This window comes from Chiloscyllium plagiosum, chromosome 3 (assembly GCF_004010195.1).
Source record: "Chiloscyllium plagiosum isolate BGI_BamShark_2017 chromosome 3, ASM401019v2, whole genome shotgun sequence".
Taxonomy (NCBI): domain Eukaryota; kingdom Metazoa; phylum Chordata; class Chondrichthyes; order Orectolobiformes; family Hemiscylliidae; genus Chiloscyllium; species Chiloscyllium plagiosum.
This window is the reverse complement of record NC_057712.1, coordinates 19,756,842-19,781,355: the sequence shown is the minus strand read 5'-3', so window position 1 is coordinate 19,781,355 and position 24,514 is coordinate 19,756,842. Positions and strand designations below refer to the sequence as shown.

General features: G+C 38.6%; 1 protein-coding gene across 8 annotated transcripts in view; it reads left to right on the top strand.

Moving 5' to 3' along the window:
- The window catches only part of LOC122541468 (kinase D-interacting substrate of 220 kDa-like), a 150,187-nt gene extending 129,269 nt beyond the window's left edge, over positions 1–20,918 (top strand). For 6 of the 8 annotated variants that reach the window (XM_043678271.1, XM_043678313.1, XM_043678299.1 and 3 more), the window contains 4 exons: positions 13,044–13,181; positions 14,175–14,273; positions 16,991–17,224; positions 18,901–20,918. In XM_043678271.1, coding sequence (XP_043534206.1) covers positions 13,044–13,181; positions 14,175–14,273; positions 16,991–17,224; positions 18,901–20,286 — 1,857 coding nt within the window. In that variant the 3' untranslated portion in view covers positions 20,287–20,918. Of the gene's footprint in view, positions 1–10,599; positions 10,615–13,043; positions 13,182–14,174; positions 14,274–16,990; positions 17,225–18,900 lie in introns of all 8 variants that reach the window. The other 2 variants (XM_043678306.1, XM_043678280.1) reach the window with 1 other exon arrangement.
- The last annotated feature ends 3,596 nt before the right edge of the window (positions 20,919–24,514 follow it).

Genomic DNA, 24,514 nt, shown 5'->3' with positions numbered 1-24,514 from the left:
AACAAGGAGTAGGATAAGAACGGCAGCCAGTCTTGACACTGAGAGGTTTCACTTAGTGGTTCAAGGCAACTTGAGCAGATAACGTTCTGACAGAAATAGATCAGAGATGCGAAAAGAGACCTCCTGGCAAAGATGCTGCCCCCCCCCAGGAGTGTATCTGCAAAAATAGTAGATTAATCAGTTCAAGACTAGGCATGTTGCTGTTTCCTCACCACGCTGAAGACAGCAGTTATGGCAGCAATGGCGGATTGTTGGCTGCAAAGTTGTCTCATCCATGTCTTAGTTGAGTACGCAACAAGTTGTTTTAATGTTGATGAAACCAATCTGTTTTAGCCTCTTTGGTCAGATTGCTTTTTGATAATTTAAAAAAAACACAATGGTGAAAAAAGGAGCACACCTGTCATTTTGAACATGCAAAATGCAGTCTTGAACACAAATGTGCTTTCAAGTCAAAATTGAGGACCTTGTTCCAGGGAGGAGCACTAATGAGGCAATATTTGACTTTTTTCTGATTTTTGCTTAATTCTTTGAAAATCTACTGTTTTGTAATGTCTTGGTGATATGCAAAAGCATTGACACATTCCTGAAGAAGGGCTTATGCCCGAAACGTCGATTCTCCTGTTCCTTGGATGCTGCCTGACCTGCTGCGCTTTTCCTGCAACACATTTTCAGCATTGACAGTGGGTGAAAGTTTGGATGGTGTCATGCTTTGGAGCTTAGTATTGTACTCAAATATTAGCCACACATTAATATATCCAGAATGATTCCTAAATACGTCACCAGATTTGGAAACCATGAGTTTCCTTTCTTTGACTTCTGGACACTGGGGCCATTGTACCACCTAACCACCAGATTGCATCCTGAGAATAAAGTAATAAATCCTGTTTGAAAAGCATTAGCCTGTCAGCATATTACCAATCCCATTTCCTTAGTCTCCTTTTCAAATACATATCCAATTCATTTTTATATGAAATATAAACAAGTTTCTGGAAAAACTCCCATGTCTGACTACCTCTGGAGACACTGAAGAAGAATCATATCTAACTCAAAATATTTCTCTCCCCACAGATGCTGCCAGACCTGAGTTTTTCCAGCACTTTGCTAGTATTTCAGATTTCCAGAATTCTGAATTTTGCTTTTTTTGCAGAATTTTGCTTTTTTTCACTATTTTTTTGTATTCAATAGCTGTTGCCACTGTGGAGGTAGAAGAAGGGTTGACTGTTTAAGGGGGTGGATGAAGTGCCACTCAATCATGCTGCGTTTTGGTGTTGATGCAACTTCTTTTGTGTGTGTTGGGGTGGTTGCTTTCGTAGTTGAACAAAAGAAGTTGCATCAAGACACTATTCAAAAGGGCCACAACACACTGCAGCACACCAGAACTTCAAAAAGTGGAAGAACACCTTTACAAGGTGTTCGCCAAAAACGGATACCCGCGCAATTTCATCAACAGATGCCTAAGGGAAAGACAACGGAACGAGGACATGCCACAACCCAAAGGACTAGCCACACATCAAGAGCATTTTCGAACTGACAGCCAGACTACTGCGACCACAAGGACTCATAACAGCACACAAACCAACAGCCACTCTCAGACAACAACTCACCAGAACGAAGGACCCGATACCCAGCATGAGCAAAACCAATGTAGTGTACAAAATCCCATGCAAGGACTGCACAAAACACTACATAGGACAAACAGGAAGACAGCTAACGATCCGCATCCATGAACACTAACTAGCCACGAAACGACACGACTAGCTATCCTTAGTAGCCACACACGCAGATGACAAGCAACATGAATTCGACTGGGACAATACCACTATTATAGGACAAGCCAAACAGAGAACAGCCAGGGAATTCCTAGAGGCAGGGCACTCATCCACAGATTCAATCAATAAGCACATCGATCTGGACCCAATTTACCGCCACTGCAACGGACAGCTGGAACTGACAACCGGAAGCGGCAGATTCAAACCACTATAAATGCTGGAGGAAAGATCACAGAAGCGCTTCACAGGAACCTCCCAAGCACTGAAGATGTCACCTAGACAGGGGACGAAACGTCTGCAACACAAATTCCCAGCTCGGCGAACAGAACCACAACAACGAGCACCCGAGCTACAAATCTTCTCACAAACTTTGAATGTCTTAGCTATCTGAAGAATTGTAAATGGTACTGAACACTGAGCAACCATTAGCTCCCTTCTCTATTTCTGGGCTTAGCATGATAAGTAGATACTGGTGAAGCAACTGAAGGTGGTTGGGCAAGGGTATTGCACTGTTTTCATTTACAATGGTATAGCACTGATGATGTTACCTAGTATGGTGACAAAACGTCGGAAAACAAAACTTCAAGCTCAGCGAGCTAACTTAAGTATAGCTTAGTATATAGCATAAACTATACAATAGCATACTTTATCTGTGGGTCATCAGCAAATTTGTATCTGTGGTACTCCCTCTCATCTCTAATAAATAGTGAATAGATGAAGCCTCTGAAACTGATACCTGTGGAACAGTCCCCTCATTTGTTACATTCAGTCAATTATATCATCTGTCAGTTATCTGTCTGTGTCAATGACACAGAAATGGGGCAGCAGTCACTGGCACGTGTGGCCCCCAAGGACTGACTATGTTTGAAGGGGCTTTGCAAGAGGCCAAGAGAAATGTAGATATCTCAGAAGAACAACAAATGCAATGGGGTCACAAATTCTGCACCATCTCAGTCAACTGTCATCTTCTGCAGTACGTTCAGTACAGTCATCCATGACAGCTCCCAAATAACAATTTGCCTGGTCCTTGTCTCCTGTGACTCAGCCGATCTCTAAACCAGGTCAGTGAGTTGCCTTCAGTTCCATGAGTTTTAACTTTACTTTCTGTCTCTCTATGAGAGACTTTTATAAAATATCTTCTAAAGGTCTCCGTAAATAGCTACCATGGATAACCCCACCTATTAATATGGTTGATGCTTCAAAAAATTCACTTAAAGTTGCCAGGTATTTCCTACCCTTTACAAACCATGCAGGCATTCTCCAAATCAGCTGAAAACATTCACGGTTTTCTGTTCTTCCAACCTTAGTTATAGACTCATAACTTCCTAATTACAAATATTAGAATAATTCTCTAATTATTCACCTATCACCTTGCATTAATAGAGGACTGACATGCAATCGTCTAAGCCTAAGCAAGCAGAACTTCATTCAAGAGACCTTTTGCAGAACATGGTTAGGACATCTATGCTTTTTATTACTACCTTTAAAACCTTAGGATGGAAACTATCCGGTCTTGTGGATTTGTCTCTTTAGATTTGATTAGATTAATTTGATTACATTACAGTGTGGAAACTGGCCCTTTGGCCCAACAAGTCCACACCGACCCGCCGAAGCGCAACCCACCCATGCCCCTACATTTACCCCTTACCTAACACTACGGGCAATTTAGCATGGCCAATTCACCTGACCTGCACATCTTTGGACAGTGGGAGGAAACCGGAGCACCCGGAGGAAACCCACGCAGACACGGGGAGAACGTGCAAACTCCACACAGTCGCCTGAGGCGGGAACTGAACCCGGGTCTCAGGTGCTGTGAGGCAGCAGTGCTAACCACTGTGCCACCGTGCCACCCATTAGTGCTAACATTTAGTGCTAACATTTAATTCATACTGGGAATTTGCTTAGATTAATTAATTATGATGAATTTCTGACCCTAGTTTAAATTTGTTTTCTTTGGATATCCTATATGTTGACCTGTTCTGCAAAGCAATTATTTAACGTCAACTATTTCCTTATTTCTATAACAATATCACCATTGTCAGTTTTTTTTTAAAGGCCCGTTTTCCCCTTCTAACCAGTTTGCTAATATTTTTAAAAGTTCTTGTGTTGATTTTAATGTCTCTTGCAAAATTTTCATATTCCCTTTTAGAGCTCAGGATATTTGTTTTGACAGATATGAGATATAAATTAGGAGCAGGGGTGGGCATTAAGCTCTTCAAGCCTGTTCCATCATTCAGTAAGTTAATTGCTGATATTGAATGTGGTCTTAACAGTCCTGATGACCACTGACTACTAAAGCTATCTACCTCTGTGTTAAGAGTATTCAATGACTCTGCCTCTACTGCAGTCTGAGAAAGGGAGTTTCAAAAAAGCCTGACCTTCAGAAAAAAAATTCTTCACCTTCTTAAATGGAAGATTCCATATTTTTAAGACTTTACCCCAGTCTCTTTCACAAAGGGAAACATTATTTCAGCATCTACCCTGTCAAAACACCAAGATGTTAAATGTCTTATTAAAATTATCTCTTCTGAAAACCAATGGGTACAGGTCCTGACCACCCATCCTTTCCTTACAGTACAAATCCCCTTATCCCAGGCATTGTTTGAGTGAATCTTTACTAAACTGCTTCTAATATGTATTTCCTTAAGCAAAGAGACCAACACCACACACAGTATTCTATATGTTGTCGTACCACCAAGTGTAATTTTAGCATCGCATCTCTATATTCCATTCCCCTTGCAATAAATTACAGCATTGCATTTGCCTTCCTAATAATTTGCTGTACCTGCATAACTTTGTGATGCATGCACTAGAACGCCTCTTTTCCCCTGTATCTGCGATGTCTTTCAATTTAAATAATACGGGTAGTATTCCAGCAAAACCTCGCTTAATAGAAATATTGGGGCCAGTGGTAAAAGTGGGTTTAGGTGCAGAATAGCAAAAAACGTCACCACGATCGCTCAAATATCATCCAAAGGCTAACACAAAGTGTAACACGGCCTGAATGAAGGTTGAAATCATATTTGTTAGCTAAACAAAAGTAAATTTCACATACATTTTTAAATATACTAAGAAAGCTGCTCTCACAGCTGCTCTGTCAGCAGTTGATATTGGTACATGTGCGGACTGACGCTGACATCATGTGCGCGCAGGATGGCACCAAGATCAACATTGACATCATGCATGCGCAGAATGAAGCGCATGAACTGATCCCTGCTGGAATCGTGCTATTGCCAACAGAGGTAAGCTTTCTCCAAAATACCGTTCCCTAATTCTTCAATATTATAGCCAAAACATGCTGCCGAAATGCACATTACCCCAGAACTACCTGTATGCTGCTTTTCTATTCTTCCTGCCAAAGTAGACAAGTTCACATTTACTTTCTTCATACTCTGACAATTTTTTCCCACTCACTTAAACCATCTATGTCGCCTTGCAAACATTTATGCTATCTTCACAACTTGCTTCATGATATCCTTTGCTGGGCTTTGTATCTCTGATGTCTGTCAGAATCTTTGCTTTTTTTTAAGATTTTAGTTTCATACTTAATAGTCCATGTTTGTAGTTTTCTGGCAAGAATAACCCCAATTCACCTAAATTCCTAACACTGATCATATTTTATTTTGCCCATTAGCAAATTTGACCAATAAGTTGACCTTATCTAAATCTAAAATCTTAATATTTCTCCCTTTCAAACACAAAATCAGTCATCATCATTACTATTTGTTCATGTTTCAAAAGGCTATTTAAGTAAATTTGACTGAATATATATCATTTAACCTAACATGACCTGTCACTTGACTTAAAACAAAAATGCTGGAAGTCAGTGGGTCAAGCAGCATCATTGGAGAGAGAGAGGGGGAGAGTAAGCTAATGTTTCAGATCTAGACGACTTCAGTAGAGCAGACATGAAGGGACCTGTTCCCTTGTTAGTTATAGAATGTATTTTGCAGAAAACTGTCCTGAACAGCCTCAAAAAAAAATTCTCAGCTTTTCTGCTTATTTTATCTGTGTGGACGTTAAAGTCCCTTATTTATAAACTGGCTTTGTTACATCCTTGTTTAATGTATACTGTGCTAAATTTTGCCATTTCTCATCTATAACCTGGATCTGTAAAAGCCTCCCAATGAAACTTGGACCCCCCACCCCCACGTGTTTGCATCTGTGATTCACTCCGTTTGCTCCTTATATACCATTCTGTTTTTAAAGAGTGCTTATTGTGACTGCACTTGTCATTCTGGTTTAATATAATTTTCTCTCGCATTGTTATTTGTCTTTGCTGATTTAATTTGCTACTTTGTTTCCTGTGACATGTCATGTCTAACTTGTAATGTCAGACTATTAGCAAACTCTGCTCTTATTAATTAAACTGCGTTTTTCCTGCTGTTGCAAATCTCATTTACTAGTTCTGTTAATTCTAAATTATCTATATTGCAGGGTATCATTATTATTTGTCTCATTGCTACCTTGTTTGCAGGCAATCATTGAAGAGATTTTTTATAAATTCATGGTCAGGTTTATTGGAATTTAACTAGGAGAAAGTGAGGACTGCAGATGCTGGAGATCAGAGCTGAAAAATGTGTTGCTGGAAAAGTGCAGCAGGTCAGACAGCATCAAAGGAGCAGGAGAATTGACGTTTTGGGCATAAGCCCTTCTTCAGGAATGAGGAGGGTGTGCCAAGCAGGCTAAGATAAAAGGTAGGGAGGAGGGACTTGGGGGAGGGGCGTTGGGAATGCGATAGGTGGAAGGAGGTTAAGGTGAGGGGTTGGGGACGGAGAGGTCGGGAAGAAGATTGCAGATCAAGAAGGCGGTGCTGAGTCCGAGGGACTGAGAAAAGGTGGAGAGAGGGGAAATGAGGAAGCTGGAGAAATCTGCATTCATCCCTTGTGGTTGGAGGGCTCCTAGCGGAAGATGAGGCGCTCTTCCTCCAGGCGTCGTGTTGCCATGGTCTGGCAATGGAGGAGGCCAAGGACCTGCATGTCCTTGGCGGAGTGGGAGGGGTAGTTAAAGTGTTCAGCCACGGGGCGGTTGGGTTGGTTGGTGCGGGTGTCCCAGAGGTGTTCTCTGAAACGTTCCGCAAGTAGGCGGCCTGTCTCCCCAATGTATAGGAGACCACATTGGGTGCAGCGGATGCAGTAAATGATGTTTGTGGAGGTGCAGGTGAATTTGTGACGGATATGGAAGGATCCCTTGGGGCCTTGGAGGGAAGTGAGGGGGGAGGTGTGGGCACAAGTTTTGCATTTCTTGTGGTTGCAGGGAGTGGAGGTTGGGTTGGTGGGGGGTGTGGGCCTGACGAGGGAGTCGCGGAGGGAGTGGTCTTTCCAGAACGCTTATAGGGGAGGGGTGGGAAATATATCCTTGGTGGGGTCTGTTTGAAGGTGGCGGAAATGACAAAGGATGATACGATGTATCTGGAGGTTGGTGGGATGGTAGGTGAGGACCAGTGGGTTCTGTCCTGGTGGTAATTGGAGGGGCGGGGTTCAAGGGTGGAGGAGCGGGAAGTGGAGGAGATGCAGTGGATAGCATCGTCAACCACGTCTGAGGGGAAATTGCAGTCTTTGAAGAAGGAGGCCATCTGGGTTGTTCTGTATTGGAATCGGTCCTCCTGGGAGCAAATGCGGCGGAGGCAAAGGAATTGGGAATATGGGATGGTGTTTTTACAGGGGGCAGGGTGGGAGGAGGCGTAATCTAGGTAAAGTAATGCAAAATATGGATTTTTAACTGAAACCATGTAATTTATTTTTTAAAATTTATAACCACACTCAAATTTGTACTAAGATTTGCAGTATTTTTTCATAAGCTGGTTTTATATTTCAAGTTAGAAGACCTCTTTATCTGCTACATGCCTGCTTTTCTCAGCTTCCCAGTTGGTTTTCCACCTTTTATTCTAAAGTAATGTTCAAAAAGTAGTGATTGAGTGTGGCAGTAGTGTGTTCAGACTTTTTTATAGGATATAATTGTAATTATGTTTATATGAAAAAAACATAATAAAATAAAGAACTGTAGAAATTACAAAAGCAAAGGCAGTAACTACTACTTATAAAATCAATTTGCATTCACTTTCTTGATATAAACATGATGTTTAGGCAGTACTTCAGAGGTCTCATTTATTAAGACTGGTACTCAGTGATACTCTTATGGCCTAGACTTTAAGATTGTTAATGAATTCATAGTTTAGTTTATTTGAATATTTCTAAATGTTACATTCTACTTGCTTTGGGAGAAAACAAAAAAAAAATTTTAAATGTATAAACAAAAAATAGCAACGTACAAATTCTTCAGTACATGAAGAGGAACTGCAAGATGTAGCAACAATGGTTCTGTTATTGACCATAGTTAGCCTGTGCTGGGGTGCATAAAATAAATCTATAGTCCGTTTTAGAAATTATGTTAATGATTTCAGTGAGATCGGGATCAACTGTTTTGGTTCATTAGCAATCTCTGTCCAAATTCTCATAATAAGAGATTGGAGAATCAAAGACCTAACATCGCATGTGGAAATGTAGCCTGGTATGAGCTGTTTTGGAAAGTCTGACAAAATGTTTGTGTTACTGTATATAAGCAAAGGATAGTTGTTTGGTATTATAGAACTTGAGAATTATTTTTTTGGAAAAAAGAGACATGCAGTCAAAGCTTTTTGTCTTGAACTCATTAGGACAGAATTGTAAGCGTAGTGAGTGTTGCAATGCATGGTGAGCAATGATCTGATTGGGGTAGCCATTATCCTACAGGATCAATTTGATCCACTCTGTTTCATTCCCAAGCTTATTGCAGTCAGCTAGTGGCATGGACCCTATTTACAAGTTGCTATTGGTGTCAGTTTTATAGCAAGTGGAGCTGTAAGAATCCCAACATGTATTGTTTCAGTGTACAGTAATAGAAAATAATTTTTCAACTAGCACATAGAGTGAAAGGAACTTGTTAGACTTCTCCATTTCAAATGTGATTTTGAGTGCAAAATGGAGGTCATTGAGATGTGTAAGAAAACTTTTCCATTCAGCTCCAAATTCAAATCTAGCAAAAGTATCATCTATGTATTGGAAATATTACAAGGGATGGGAGGTTAATTGATGTTCCATTGAAGATGAGTGTCTTTTGGAAACCAACAAATATGTCAACAAACGCTGGGCCAAAAGCATTTCCTCTGCAACATTATCTATTTGGGCAAGATGCCATTTAAAGCTGAACTCAACTGTGTGAGTTATTATGGCCCATAAATTCAAACAATAGTGGCAAGACCAGACAGCCATGATATATTGATGCTGCACACAAGTCTGTGGCATATGTAGCAGCACATTGAATAGATATTAATGTGCAGAACCTTGTCTTTTGTAAACTGTAAAAATATGTGCAGACATTGTGCTTTTTTCAACTAAACAAAAGCCTGGGAATAACTGCTCACTGCTGCATTCCACATGGCAATGCCTCAGACAATCAAAGATTACTTGCCAGATTTGAATTTAAATATAAGCTTGGACGAATAACTGGTTATTGGTGCATTCTCCTTCATAAGGCTTTGTTCAATTACCACCCTTTTCTCATGCCATATGTATTTTGTTCTCTTTGAAATTTGGTACTCTCTTGAACCTGACCTAATAAGTACTAAAGATTTTAGCATATCTCTTCTTTCAGCAATACACAAATGGTAATGAAGTATCTTAACATTGGAGTATTTTGCCAAGTTGTGTATAATTCTATAAATTATTTTCTTCAGTTTAAATTTAAACATTAATTTGTTAGCGTTTTACAAGAATTTCTTTTAGCCAAAATTAGCTTTGCAATTTTCCTGCCTTTGCTTATTCGAAATTTCTCCATGTAAGAACTGATTAAATGCATCTTTTTGATTGCATGATGGCATGTTCCACATGCTAACTGGTTTTTAAACTGTTACAATGGCATTGATTGTTGGCAACGTACACATTATTGTTTTTTCAATTGACAGGTGCAGACTTGAAACTTTTCAAAGGTTCTTTTTCCTTGAGCTGTATTTTTGAAGATCTATTTAGTATATCATTTCCATGCTAGGCCACAAAACATGTTCACTTGAGTGACCTACTTCTCATACATAGTCCGTGAATATGCAGGATGTTATCATGGTTCTGCTAAAATCCTCAATAAAAGTTTTGGATTCCAACAGGCACTTTACAATTTCTTTCAAAGTATTATTCCTATGTAATGTTTTGTAAAGATGTGATCCATTGATTAATTACGTGATGATTGCAATCCAGTTTTTTTATGAATATTAACCTAAAAGGGTTAAATTTAAGAAATGGATTCAGCTTAGATTTATAAGTAATGTAGAATTCTGATTATTAAATTTATAATTTATAACATTATTCTTAAGATTTTAATCCACAAAAATACCAAACTACCATTGAGTTTAGTTTTGGAGTTTTTGAATTTTATATCCATTGAAGAGACTCTAGGCTCCAGACTTGTATTTAATGGGCAGTCACATACTCAAAATAATTCTGATTTTTTTTTAGGATCTATTTGGAAGCAGTAACATTTTTTGAGTGTCTGTTTTTGTGATTTAAACAGTAATTAATGTGTTTAAAGATAACCCTCAAAGACTAACAAAAAGACAGACTTCTTAAAAGGTGTCCTTTTGAACTTGCATTTTTGTGGACCAACAAGCTATGTGCCACTATTATGGAATGAGATGACAGTAAAGAGGAACTTCCACTTTGATTAACTAAAAAATGAAATGGTTAACTGAGGAGCATTCTATTTATGTTGTGGATTTTTAAAACTTACTTGCTCTGAAAGTCCTTTCAATCGTGTTTTCTTGACAAATTTTGTCTATGTGTCTCTCTCTTTCCCCATGCAGCTTAAATTAAAACAGGTACAATATAACTCGGTCTGCTCCGGAAGTGAAAAAGTTTATGCAGCAGCAATCTTTGCTGCTGGATTCTTAACAGTTTGTGTTATGCTGCCTCACTAACAGCTGATGGTCTTCAGATTAACAAGCCCTTTGCATGATGTGATTTAAAAAGTGCATCTTAATGCTAGTGATATTCTAGAGGGTTTCTGGAGGGTTTTGCTCGAGCTGTTTGGAAACTCTTCATGTTTTGGACATGTAATACAATGTGAAATAGGACTTACCTGTGATTACTAGGAAATTATCTGTGATCATTTTTAAAACCATTGAAAGAAATTGATATTGACCCTTTTGATGTCATGATGAGATGACAGTTGCAAACTCCACCTCCTATTTTGAACCATGCTTTGGTGATTGGAGATCTTGAGACAAAATTATTTTTTAGCAAGATTGATTGGATGCTATTATTTATATTTCTTGTATGCTAAGTGAATGGATGGAGGTCTGACAGCAAACCACCCATTTTTGGCTGTAGATGTGCCTTGCTGGAAAGAGAAGGTTAGAAGGAAAGATATTGGAGGATTAATACTCTCTAGAAAAAAATAAGTTTGTTTGCTACTCTGTAACTTAAAATGCATGAGCATGATCTACTAAAATCATTCGGCTAGTACTGTGTTTTTTGCTTGTGGGCTTGGAGCTTGACAACTGTATTACAACATTTTCTGTGCGTATATGATGTGTACATTTCAAAGTGGACTTTTCTGGCTCAAATGATCGTTAGAGCTGTGTAGTGTTCTTTTAAATATTGCTGGACATCTAAATGGATGATACAGGTAAGTGTAATAGCAAAAGGTTTTAAACTATAAACTAATCTATAATAATAGATTTGTGTGACCATTAAATCATTCTAACTAGGAGTCTATTGGTCTTCAGTTAAGTTGGAAATAGTAACTATAATAATTATGCCTTCAGTTATTATTTAAATCTCTTTTAAGCATGATGCTTTACATTGAACAATACATACCTTTACTGTTTTATTTTCATTGAGATAAGTGATATCAGTACTTGGATGGCTTTTCCATTTCAGGTTGCTGATATCAACATTGAGAACTCTCAGATGAAATATGAAAGAATCATTTGGACACTAAAATCCTTTCCATTTTGCACAATCCTGAGGAGAGCAACATCTAATGTCCCAGTAGTGCCTGTTTCCAAATCCAACTATTTTTGTGGTATTTAAGTGACACTATCTGTAAATTGAGAGAAAGTGAGGACTGCAGATCAGAGTTGAGAGGGTGGTGCTGGAAAAGCACAGCAGGCCAGACAGTATCCAAGGAGCAGGAGAATTGACACATAAGACCTTCATCAGGAGTAAGACTTGTGGGCCGGGGACTACGAGATAAATTGGAAGGGGGTTGGGTTGGGGGGAAGGTGGATGAAGGTGGGGGAGAAGGTGATCGGTCGGAGAGGAGGGTGGAGTGGATAGATGGTGAAATCCACATTAATCTTGTGTGAGGATTTAACCAATTTCCTCATTTCCCTTCCCTCCACATTATCCCAGTTCCAAGCCATCAACTTTGTGTCCATCACTTTCCCATCTATCCGTTCCCCCCCTCCTCTCCGACCGATCATCTTCATCCACTAATCACATACCCAGCTATCTTTCCCCCCATCCCACCCCACCCCCTCTCATTTATCTCTCAGCCCCCGGCCCACAGGCGTCATTCCTGATGAAGGGCTTACGCCCGATATGGCGATTCTCCTTCTTCACGGATGCTGCTTGACCTAACTGTAACAGAATCAATTTACTGTGTACCTGTACTGTTCAGGAGTTTTGCAATTGTTAATACTAATATAAACAATGAGAACTTCAGGTCTGCAGGATCCTCAGAGGACAATTTCAGTTTATTAGTCTAGATCTGAATCCAAACATCAGAGGTTAAAGGACACTGTGTAAATCCATTCCACTGTAGAGTTTCTCATTTAATTTTAATTGATCTATTGATCTGCCATCCCTCAAGCAGTTCATTCACTGGCCAAAACCTAGTGAAGCCTGTTTTGCTTTCAATGCTGTTACTGAATTTTAATTTTGTGTCCTTGGTTTAGCTTTGGCTCGAGTATTAGATTTACAATTTTAGTTTAATAAGAAATGTTGATCTGAGAAATTTGAATTAAAGTGGGTGATACAATTTTCTTGCTATAAGAAAGACTTGCCTTAGGAATTGTTTGTCTCTTTGTATCATGCTGCTTATTACATCAAAACTTGCAGACTGCTTGTCCATGTTTAATGTGCAGTTCAATCATCCTACATTTTTTGTTTCAATGACTTCATTTTGTTTTTTTTTTCATGTATTTATAATTAAAGAAGTAATACCTAATTACTAATGACGTTTGTGTAATTTTTTAAAGTTATTTAAAATTAAGTTACATGTTTGATTTTTTTTGCCTAATAGGTGGGCAATTCCGTTGCATCAGCTTACACTGCAGCTCCACTCAGCTCAATGAATGTGGATGCTATTTGTGAAAAACTTAGACAGTTGGAAGGAATTGACCAAACCATGCTGTTTCAGTACGTTTCCACTATCAGAAAGGTAGGAACATGCAACGCTTAAATAATATTGCGTTATCTTCACAGAACATGAGCCTTTGATTCATTGGCAGCTTTTGCATCTTTGAGTCAGAAAGTAAAGGATTCAGAGCCTTCTGAATGGAGCATGCGACTTTTTGGTTTGCATAAATTTCTCTCCCCGAATAAGATTAATGATCCAGTTAACTGATATAGAAAGGTTCATAATCATTGGAAAGTGTTCAAGTTAGAATCATCAAATGAAGGAGGCGCTTCACTCTGTTGTAAAAAACAGACATGAGTACAAGAGCAGTTCACCTAGTGTCACTCTCCCACCGTTTCTCCGCAGCCAGTATTAGCATGTTAGGTGGTTGTTAAATCTACAAATTTTTCCACCACTTTACATTGCTGTGCAATAGAAAGATGTGAAGGATTGGAAAAAAAGCAAGCTGTACTTGAATTACGAAGTGTTTGTTAAATTTGACTGTGCTGCTGCTTTGCATGAATAGTCTGTCAACAGTGATGTATGGGAAATGGCAATGTACTGTAATGATAGTGATCCTTGTGCCAGCATTTCCAAGAAGGGAGAAAGGAGTAATTTGGAGAGCAAAGAAATTATTTGTAGATTTCTTTTAATGCACCATGTAACTTGATATTGTAATGCTGCTAACAAATTCTCCGTTTCTGTTTGATAGATTAAATTATTAAAGAAGGGAACAACTAAAAGCATTAATGCACCATTTAATGAAAGAAATGTCCTGCAAGCACCTTTTTATAGTTCCCAGAAGTCATAGGTTTGTGAAGTGGCAACTGCAAGAGTGGTCATAAATGTGATGGGTTCATTTTTATATAGATGGTTTATGTAATGCATAAATATATTAAATAACCATTGACACTTTGCTTTTGTTGCGGTCTTTACCTGCTGCCTTTTATTTGAAATGCTGACATTGCAACTTAGACATTGTTTTTATTTACTTCAATAGAATTTTTGCTGATTTTCTAATTTTTTTTAATTCAGGCAAATATTAATGGGAGGGTATTAATTCAATGCAATCTGGATGAACTGAAGAAAGAATTGAACATGAATTTTGGTGACTGGCAACTTTTTAGGAACATGGTAGGATGAATTTTTGCTCTGTTATCAAAACGTTTAGGATTTTTTTATGCGTTAATGCTTCATGAGTAAATGAATATACTGGCAAAAAGTAGCAAATGTGTGCAAATATAATTGTCTTCCCTCTCCATAACATAATTTCTGTGTATTGGATATTTGTCATATATTAAGTATTGTACAGGTCAAGTATCCATTATCTATATATCAAAAAGACCAAAAACCAAAGGTCTTTTCAGAAGTAGGCCTGAACATATCTGTAGACACAGAGTTCTGCCCCTTTTGGGGGGAAAAAAAACTTCACATTTTGAGTCCTTTCAAATTAAGCAAAAGGACCGGTTCAGACTATGGTGGATTCAAAGAACGAAAGTACCCTTTTTCTCAAAACCACTTGGCCCCATGGTTTACAGTAAAAGGATTCCTAACTTGTCTATAATACAAGCTTTCTGTCTATTTTCCCAAATTTCCTCTCTAATATTGTTGTCCTTCATTGTCCAGCTCAGTGGATCTGCATGTGTTTGGTTCCATTTGTACATACACAGTGAAAACCACAGTATCACCTGTAATAACTTCATTTCCCACTTGCACACTGTTACTTCTGGAGACCCCAAAGGATTTATGCTTTCTCTGTCCTACTTATGATCTATATGCTGCCCTCTCACCATCCTCTGAAAACCTGTTGGCTTCTGAATATCAGCTGACAACACGTTGCTCTACCTCACCAGCACCTCTTTTGACCCCTTCCCTATCTTTAAAAGTCTACACTGCCTGTCAGAAGTTTAGTACAGTATGAACAGAATTAATTCTAACAACATATCACGAAGACCAAGTCACTAACCTTCATGACCATTGCAGACACCATTTCCCAGCAATCAAAACATCCCTTTCTCTTGACAACTGTCAAGTGGAACCAGCCTGATGTATGTGACCCCAAGATGAGCTTTCAACTGCACTATCACCAAGATTGTTTATTGTCTAATTAGTGACATCACCTAATTCTGCTTGACAGTAACTACATTATGCTTTATTGTTTTTAAGTCACTTTGAGAGGTATTGTAGCCAGGAAATGTGCTATATAAATGTCTTTTTCTTTTCACCATGGCATCCGTGCCTTTGGGGCTGAGAATCTAAACTTTGGAGTGTTTTCCCTGAACCTCCTTGCCTCTCTATCTCTACAACACTAAAGCTTCTTTGGCTAAGCTTTTGGTCATCTGACTTATTTCCTTTGGTGGCTTTTGCCATATTTTGCTTGATACTCTTGTCTCACATTTTACTGTGTTAACAATACTATATAAATGCATGCATTGTTACAATTTTATACAATGCCATGTTCACAAATGGATGTCAAGTCACTTTGTTGCACTCATAAAATCATAGAACCCCTACAGTGTTGAAGCAGGCCCTTCAGCTCATCAGGTCCATACTACCCCTCTGAAGAGCATCCCAGTCAGATCCACTCATTTCTGTAAATCTGCATTTCCTTTGGCCATTCCACCTAGCCTATGATTCCCTGGACACCACGGGCAATTTAGCATGGCCAGTCCATCTAACCCGCACATCTTTGGACTGTGGGAAGAAACTGGAGCATCTAGAGTAAACCCACGCAGACATTGGGAGAGTGTGCAGAACCTGAGCCCCTGGCACTATAGGGCAGCAGTGCTAACTACTGAGCCACTGTGCCCACTCATGTTACACTTTAGGTCAATGCTTAAAAAGTTGCCAAATATTTACTTATTTCATCATAAAAACCAACTCTGTTTCTTTTCAGTCAGCCAACTGAACATGGAAACTCTTTAGGCACTAGTCCATTGCTCAGGGACTTTCCCCCTGTATGCCAGGTTTTTTTTTCACTTTGCTTCACTTTCTGCTTCCTTTCTCCTCTGTGAAAGAAATCCAACTGCTTTGCCACAATATTTCCCCATCACTAGAAAACCCTATTTGTCCTCCACATAGGTGTTCCTTGCTTCAGTTTCCAAATATTCTACTTTGATTCAACGTTACTAAGCAAGGACACCTTTGTCATTAACTCCTTGCTGAAGGAAAATACTCCCAGTACCCTTCACATTCTGTTCTTGTGTTAGTCTTTGTGCGCTCGTCACTTTTTTTTAAAAATCATTCAAAGTATATTTGCATTCATTATTTGCTTTTGAAAGCTACAATAGGTTGCTATTGGCTTTGTAACTTGGATATGTATATTTTGTATAAGATTCATGGAAACAAAACAAGATCTGAGTAAGGAACATTTTAAAGGAATTGTTCATCTCTTCATGGCATTATTGACTTTTCACAATTATTAATATGAAATAATTATGATTTGGAGATCCCGGTGTTGGACTCGGGTGTACAAAGTTTAAAAAAATCACACAACACCAGGTTATAGTCCAACAGATTTGCTAGTGTGCTTCCAATTAAACCTGTTGGACTATAACCTGGTGTTGTGTGATTTTTAACTATGAAATAATTGCTATTCTTGCTGTAATATTTTATATAAGTCTTCTCTTGAATAGGTAGGGAGAAGAAATGCTTTGTACATCACAAAAATCCGAAAACATTAATAATACACCTATTTTGTAAATGGCTTTGTAATTTAGTTTCATAGATTAAAAAAAATCCTGAATTTTCTATTTAACTAAACATTTACTGCATTCCTGTAATATTGAGCATATTATATCCCATTGAGAAAGTAAATAACTGCATTCTATTTGTTTATTTTCTTTACTTAGGTGTTTGAGATGCGCCACTTGGATGCACAGGTACTTCAAGAAGAAATGAGGGCTGCTGGAGAAAATGCGCCAGCACAAAATTCTGCTCTTCAAGTAGCAAATAGTGACTATGCTGGGAACTCTGAACTTCCTGGACTTTCCTCAAAGGAGACCTTCAGCCTAACTTTCAGCTTTGAGGAACTGAGAGCTGTTGATATTGAAGAACCAGCACGACACAACAATTCTAATTGGCAGGTTAGTATTGGAACCATTGAGTCACTTAAATGCAATAAAATTAAATGAATGGACCATATGCTGTTAAATTGGGTTCATTATGCACTTGTGTGAAATGATCATTTTGGATCCACTAAGAGCACATTGGCAACTTTCCTGGGACAAGAAATTATTGTGGGTTAAAATGATGAATGTCAGATACACAAATTACTAAAGCTTTGCTTTTTGTCATTTATGTAAAGATTTGAATGTGAACGTAGGAGGTATAGTTAGTAAGTTTGCAGATGACACTAAAATTGGGGGGTGTAATGGAAAGTGAAGAAGGTTACCTCAAGAGTACAACGGGATCTTGATCAGATGAGCCAATGGGCCGAGAAAAGGCAGATGGAGATAAATGGGGATAAATTTATGGAGATAAATAATTTAGATAAATGTGAGGTGCTACATTTTGGAAAGGCAAATCAGGGCGGGACCTGTACACTTAAAGGTAAGGTGCTGGGGAGTGTTGCTGAATAAAGAGACCTTGGAGTGCAGGTTCACAGCTCCTTGAAAGTGGAGTTGCAGTAAATAGGATAGTGAAGGTGGTGTTTGGTATGCTTTCCTTTATTGGTCAGAGCGTTGGGTATGAGAGTTGGGAGGTCATGTTGCGATTGTACAGGACGTTGGTTTGGCCACTTTTGGAATACTGTGTGCAATTGTGGTCTCCCTCCTGTCGGAAAGATGTTGTGAAACTTGAAAGGGTTCAGAAAAGAGTTATAAGGATGTTGCCAGGGTTGGAGGGTTTGAGCTATAGGAAGAGGCTGGAGCTATTTTCCCAGGAATGTGGACTTTATATAGGTTTATGATATCATGAGGGTCTTGAACTAGAGTGGCATAATTTTAAGGGGGGAGATAGAGAAATTTTAAAACGGACCCAAGGCGCAACTATTTCACGCAGAGTGTGGTGCATGTACAGAATGAGTTGCCAGGGGAAGTGGTGGAGGCTCGTACAATTGGAACATTTAAAAGGCATCTGGATTGGTATATGAATAGGAAGGGTTTAGAGGAATATGAGCCAAATTATGGCAATAGAATTGGATTTATCTAGGATATTTGGTCAGCAAGAATGAGTTAGATCGAAGGGTCTGTTTCCGTGCTGGACACAGGTACAAAAAAGTAATCAAGGTAGCTATTAAAAAGCGTTATTCAACAGAAAGGGTAAAGAAGGGATGCTTCAGTTATACAGGGTCTTTGTTACCCCATTTTGGTTACTGTATTAGGTTTTGGGTATCACGTCAAAAGGATATAATTGACCTTGAGTATCATTCAGTTTCATCAGAATGATGCTGTAAATTAAAAGGGTTGCATTATGCATACAGGTTGCATAAACCTTGGTATGGATTCCATTGTTTAGAAAGTTGAAGTGTGATGTAACTGAGATGTTAAAATGATTAAACATGTGATCTTTGTCTCTGTGTGACTCACTTCTGTAACAGCACATTTATCCCTAGATTAATGTGGTATTCAGTTGCAATGATTGAGGAACCAGTCCTCTCCAAAGATGCATGACTGCTCCATGTTTTTGAGAGTTTGGCTTAAATACAGATGTTAGAAGTTGGCATTTGGTGAGGTAAAATTTAGGTGTAAACATCTTTGATTTCGAATTGACATTATAAGTACAACAGTTAATAAAAGTTTGTGATAAACTTGTTTTTTAGTTAACTCATCAAAGAACACCAAGTGCTTCAAGTATCAACTCTCTGGAATCTTCCAATGACCTTTCCAGACTCACAGATAAGCAGCAGGCTGAATACAGAGATGCTTATAAAGAATATATTGCACAGATGGCTCAGTTAGATGATCCATCCATGTCCACAACTGCTAACACTGACAAGTCTAATCTGTCTGTACCCTACAACCCTGGTCAGCTTTTTATGGGAAAGGGCATTTCAGGAGCTCCCTTTCAAACCACCTTGGAGCAAGATGCTGAGCAGAAGCAATGTGATGATAAAAAATCTTTTGTAGCAAAGAGAGATAATATTCCACGTGGAGGCAAGTCTTCTATGAGTGACCTTGGTGATTATACATCATCCACTGTTTCTACATCTGATGCATCACCATTAGATCCCATTACTGAAGAAGATGAAAAACCAGACCCTTCAACATCAAAACTTCTCTCAAGGAAGAAATCTTCAGACAGAGGGAGTATCTTCCAAGGTGCAGAGTTAACACTGAAAGGCTTGCATTATCAGAAATTACCCAGTGATGAAGATGAATCTGGTCAAGAAGAAGCTGATTATAACCGACTTCTTAAAGATGGAAAGACAGAAGGGAAAAGTGAAAAACAAACCAATTCAACTGAACATGGAAATGAAGCTGTCCGGTCCCTGATGAAATCGAAGGAATATCTTTCTGATGCCATGCTTGATAAAAAGGATTCATCAGATTCTGGTGTCAGATCCAGTGAGAGTTCGCCAAACCACTCCCTCCGTGATGAAACTGAAGACAGCCAGTTAGAGAAGACTAACTTGATAGAATTGGAAGATGATCAGTCCAGAGATAAACGAGGTATACCTAACAGTTTAAGTGGCCTTCAAGACCCAAGTGTTGCCCGTATGTCCATATGCTCTGAAGATAAGAAGAGCCCTACTGGTTCCACCTCTGAATGCAGCCTGTTGGCCAGTAGTCCAGAGGAAAATTGGCCTATCACTCACAAAATGTTTAATGTAACCAACATCAACAGAACGGCAAGCACGGAGACGCTGAATAACAACAGCAATCCTTCCACCAGATTGCAGAATACAGATGAAAATGAGAGCAAAGAGTTCAGAGAAACAGCTGGTGACCCTGAGCACTTGGCAAAGAATGCACCTCAAGTTGTCCATGCAACAGTAGGCTCTGTTGTAGGCAAATCGCCAGTCCAAAATGATACATATGCAGCTTCATTCAAGAATGACAACCTACGAGGTTTAGGTATTAAACGGGGCCTTGCATCTAAAGCTCAATCAAATTTTGTCAAGCATACAAAGGGTACCACATCGTCTGAGCTGCATGCAGTTGGTCCCAGTGATTCATTTGGAGAAGAGCGTGAAAGCATCCTCTAAAGAAAAAATAAGTCATTTGTTGAAGATTTGTTTGATAAATAGCATTTCCAAGACATATTGCATTCTTAGAAATTCTTTATGATATTGCACCTTTCATGTTTGTTTTGCTAGCACTTACTTGAAGTATTAGGTAAATTCTATAAAATTGTGATATATGTATAAGTAATATGTAACAGTGAAGTTGTTTAATGTTTTTGTATCAAATACCATTGTGATTCTGAGCTAACCTATACCTTGTTTGTAATTTTAGTATTTATCATCCTGCAAGTTGTAATGCTAAATATGGTCAGTATTAAATATTTGTATTTGTTGAAATATTAAATCTAAATATTAGCTTTACTGTTGTAAGTATTGATTTGTTATGATAGTGGCATTTATGTGGATTCTCTGATTTTAATTGTGTGTGTCACAGTTGAACAGTGCCTGGGACTTGTGCTTTTGATAGTTAATCTGTTATCATTGTTGTTAAATAAATATTCTTCGACTTTTCTCAATGTGTTTGTTAGGTTGGCTGGCTGTTAAAATTGCTTAATGTCAAAATATCTTAATATATGGGTTTGTATTTGTTATTAGTAATTGTGAAAAGCTGATGTTTTGTATAACTACTGTTGCAATAAATAGCTGTGGTAATACATGTCTTGTTATTTCAATCAGCTAGTTTAAACATTGTCAAAAGTCAGTGCTCAAAGCTGAATCCACTCCCATCTTAAAATCTTAACCTAAATCACTGTATGTGAACATCAGTCATATTCATTTTGACATAACTTGTAACATAACAAATTATCAGCTAAACATTGCACATTTCTACAATTTGTTCTATAAATATTATAATTTTCCCAATTCTGTAATCTAGCAAAGCTGCATGACTGCACCAGAGAGGCTGCCTCAGATTTTTCTGCTTGATATAGACAGGTGAATATATTATTATTAAAATGATACGTGCTATGTAAATTCAAGTAATTCTTCCTGACCAGACTAGGAATGTGATTGCTGAATGAATTTGGGGAAGCCATGGGCTAAATATGCCCTTAAGTTTGCATCCTAAATTCAGGCTAAGTAGTAATATACATCATCACTTGCTTAAAGCCCCAGGACCTACATCATTAGGTATTGAATCCTTTCCCTAGACTTTGAAAGACTGCTCAGCTTTGGAAATTTCATTATTGTTGTCAGTTTTCCTGATGATTTGGTCCAGGCCTGTAGTTCAGAAACTTCATGCAAATTCAATAGGGTTTTAGTGTCATTTACTGAGCTCATTCTTTTCATATACTGTAATCACATTTCCAGTTTAAAACAACTTCATTCGATACAGTTCAGACCCTAATTGTGTTTAACTGTTCAGCAACACTAAAAGAGTAATTTTATGACTTCTCCAGGAATATACTTCAAAAGTTATGGCGTTTACTGTGCCCAAATTTCCAATAGTTGAATTATAATGGAAAAATCCTGTGGCAAGACACATCAGAATTTCCAATATCTACTCTTGGTAAGACACTCTCTTTATTGAGAGAGTCAAATAATAAAGTTGCATCTAAAGCCCATCTTCTATAAGCAGTCATTACCAACAAAGTGATCAGTATGTGGATAAGTAAAGGAAAGAAAGGATTTGTGATGCACATAATCGCTTGATTTAAAGATTTTTGTTACTTATGTTTAGTGAGTTGATGAACAATGCACAATAGGAAATCAGGTGGGGAGTAATAGTGTTAGGGGGTTCCTAAGAACAGGGAGGCATTTCTTCAGCTGCAGAGTGACATTGTAGATAATACACAATGCTGCTACTGAATGTCAGTATTGGAAGGAATGGGTACATGTGGATCTGGTGCCAATCAAGTGGGCTGCCTTGTCCTGGATGATGTCAAGCTTTTTTTTTCCAGTATTGCTGAAGCTCCACCCATCCAGGCTAGTGGGCAACATTCCATTACACTCCTGATTTGTGTTTTGAGATGGTGGATATGCTTTGGGCAGTCAGAAAGTGAGTTATTTGCCATTGAATGCCTAGCCTCTAACCTGCTCTTGTAAACAGTGTGTTTATGTAATTAGTCCAGTGGAGTTTTTGGTCAATGGTAATCCCAAGGACATTGATAGTGGGGGATTCAGTGAATCCTGAAAAACCTCGGCTACTTAATTCCCAGATTTAGTCACTCTGACGCCATGTCTCTTGTAATCACAATTATACTTTTCCCATTTGCAACTATTTGTACTGTTAATTCATTAACCAATTATAAATTCTCCTCGCATTCATGTATAATGCCTTTTTAACATTATTGCACTTTTTTTTGTACTACAGTTCTATTTTATGTTAGTCTTTGATTCTTCAACTTTTTATTTTCTATCCTTCAAGTCCATCTTTGTTTCCCTAATGGTTGTCTCCCTGCTCAGGTTTAGTTCCTCCTCCACAGAACTAGCAAACACTTCTGAGAAGATACTGGTCCTAGCCCGACTGAAATTCATATGCATCCAGCTTATATAGATCTCAACTTCCTTAGAATTGGTCCTACTACTTCAAGAAACTAAATCCTTCTCATCATGCATTCAAGCAGTCTATTCTCCTATTCCTGCTACACTGGGAGTAATTTCAAAAGGTTACTATCACTGAAGTCTTACTTTTTAATTCATAGCTCCTTCTATGCCTTTTGCAAGACCACATCCCTCTTTTTATCCATGTCGTTGGTACTGACATGGACCACAATCCCTGAATGGTGTCTCTCCCTATGCAGAATATCGCTGACAGCCACAAGGGAGGCAACATAAACGGTAGAGTTCTGTATGAATATTTTAAAAAGTGAACAAATGTTTAAAGAAATGCATTAGAAGATACTAGAGTTAAGATTGAAATGGATGGTGTCACCTTAGGAAAGTTTCTCCACTTCGGACAAGAGATAAATGAAGATAGTGGATGAGATGTCAAAGTTATGAGGAGGCTGGGAATAGCCAAAAATAATTTTGTGAAAGTAAAACATACATATAAAACAACTCAAACTTGTAACAAGGAAACAAAATCATACAGTGTCACATTCCATCCCCTTTCCCATACACCTTAGAAATTTGGACAATAATTAAAACTCCGATATAGTACATAAGATAAACAAAAAGGTACTTGAAATTACAAGAATGAAACAAACCTCTTAAAAAGTGATATCCAAAGAAGAAAATGTTATTATTTCAGTCATTTAATCAGACCTGTGAAGTTACTGAGCTTGGCTGAAGTAAAGGACAACACTAAGAGGGATTGATGTGTTTCACAGCTTGGTCACAAATGAGCTGCAGTGGATGTGTGAGGATTGCGTAAGAAAGAAGAATATAGCATACCCTTACGACAGGTCCTCTGGAAACAGACCCTTCGGTCCAATCCGTCATGCCAACCAGATATCCCAACCCAATCTAGTCCCACCTGCCAGCACCCTCCAAACCCTTCCTTTTCATATACCCATTCAAATGCCTCTTAAATGTTGCAATTGTACCAGCCTCCACCACATCCTCTGGCAGTTCATTCCATACACGTACCACCCTCTGTGTGAAAAAGTTGCCCCTTAGGTCTCTTTTATAATCTTTCCCCTCTCACCCTAAACCTATGCCCTCCAGTCTGAAAGGCAACCCTCGACCAGCATCCTCTGTCTTCTACCTTTGAGCCAGTTCTGTATCCAAGTAGTTCGTTCTCCCTGTATTCCATGAGATCTAACCTTGCTAACCAGTCTACCATGAGGAACTTTGTCGAATGCCTTACTGAAGTCCATATGTATTATGTCCACCACTTTGCCCTCATCAATCCTCTTCATTACTTCTTCAAAGAATTCAATCAAGTTTGTGGGACATGATCTCCTGTGCACAAAGCCATGCTGACTATCCCTAATCAGTCCTTGCCTTTCCAACTACATGTAAATCCTATCCCTCAGGATTCCCTCCAATAACTTGCTCACCACTGACGTCAGGCTCACCAGTCTATAGTTCCCTGGCTTTTCCTTACCACCTTTCCTAAATACTGGCACCACGTTAACCAACTTCCAGTCTTCCAGCACCTCACCTGTGACTATTGATGATACAAATATCTCAGCAAGGGGCCTAGCAATCATTTCCCTAGCTTCCTACAGAATTCTAGGGTACACCCGATCAAGTCCTGTGCATTTATCCACTTTTATATGTTTTAAGACATTCTGCACCTCATCTGTAAAATGGACATTTTTCAAGATGTCACCATCTATTTCTTCACATTTTATATCCTCCATGT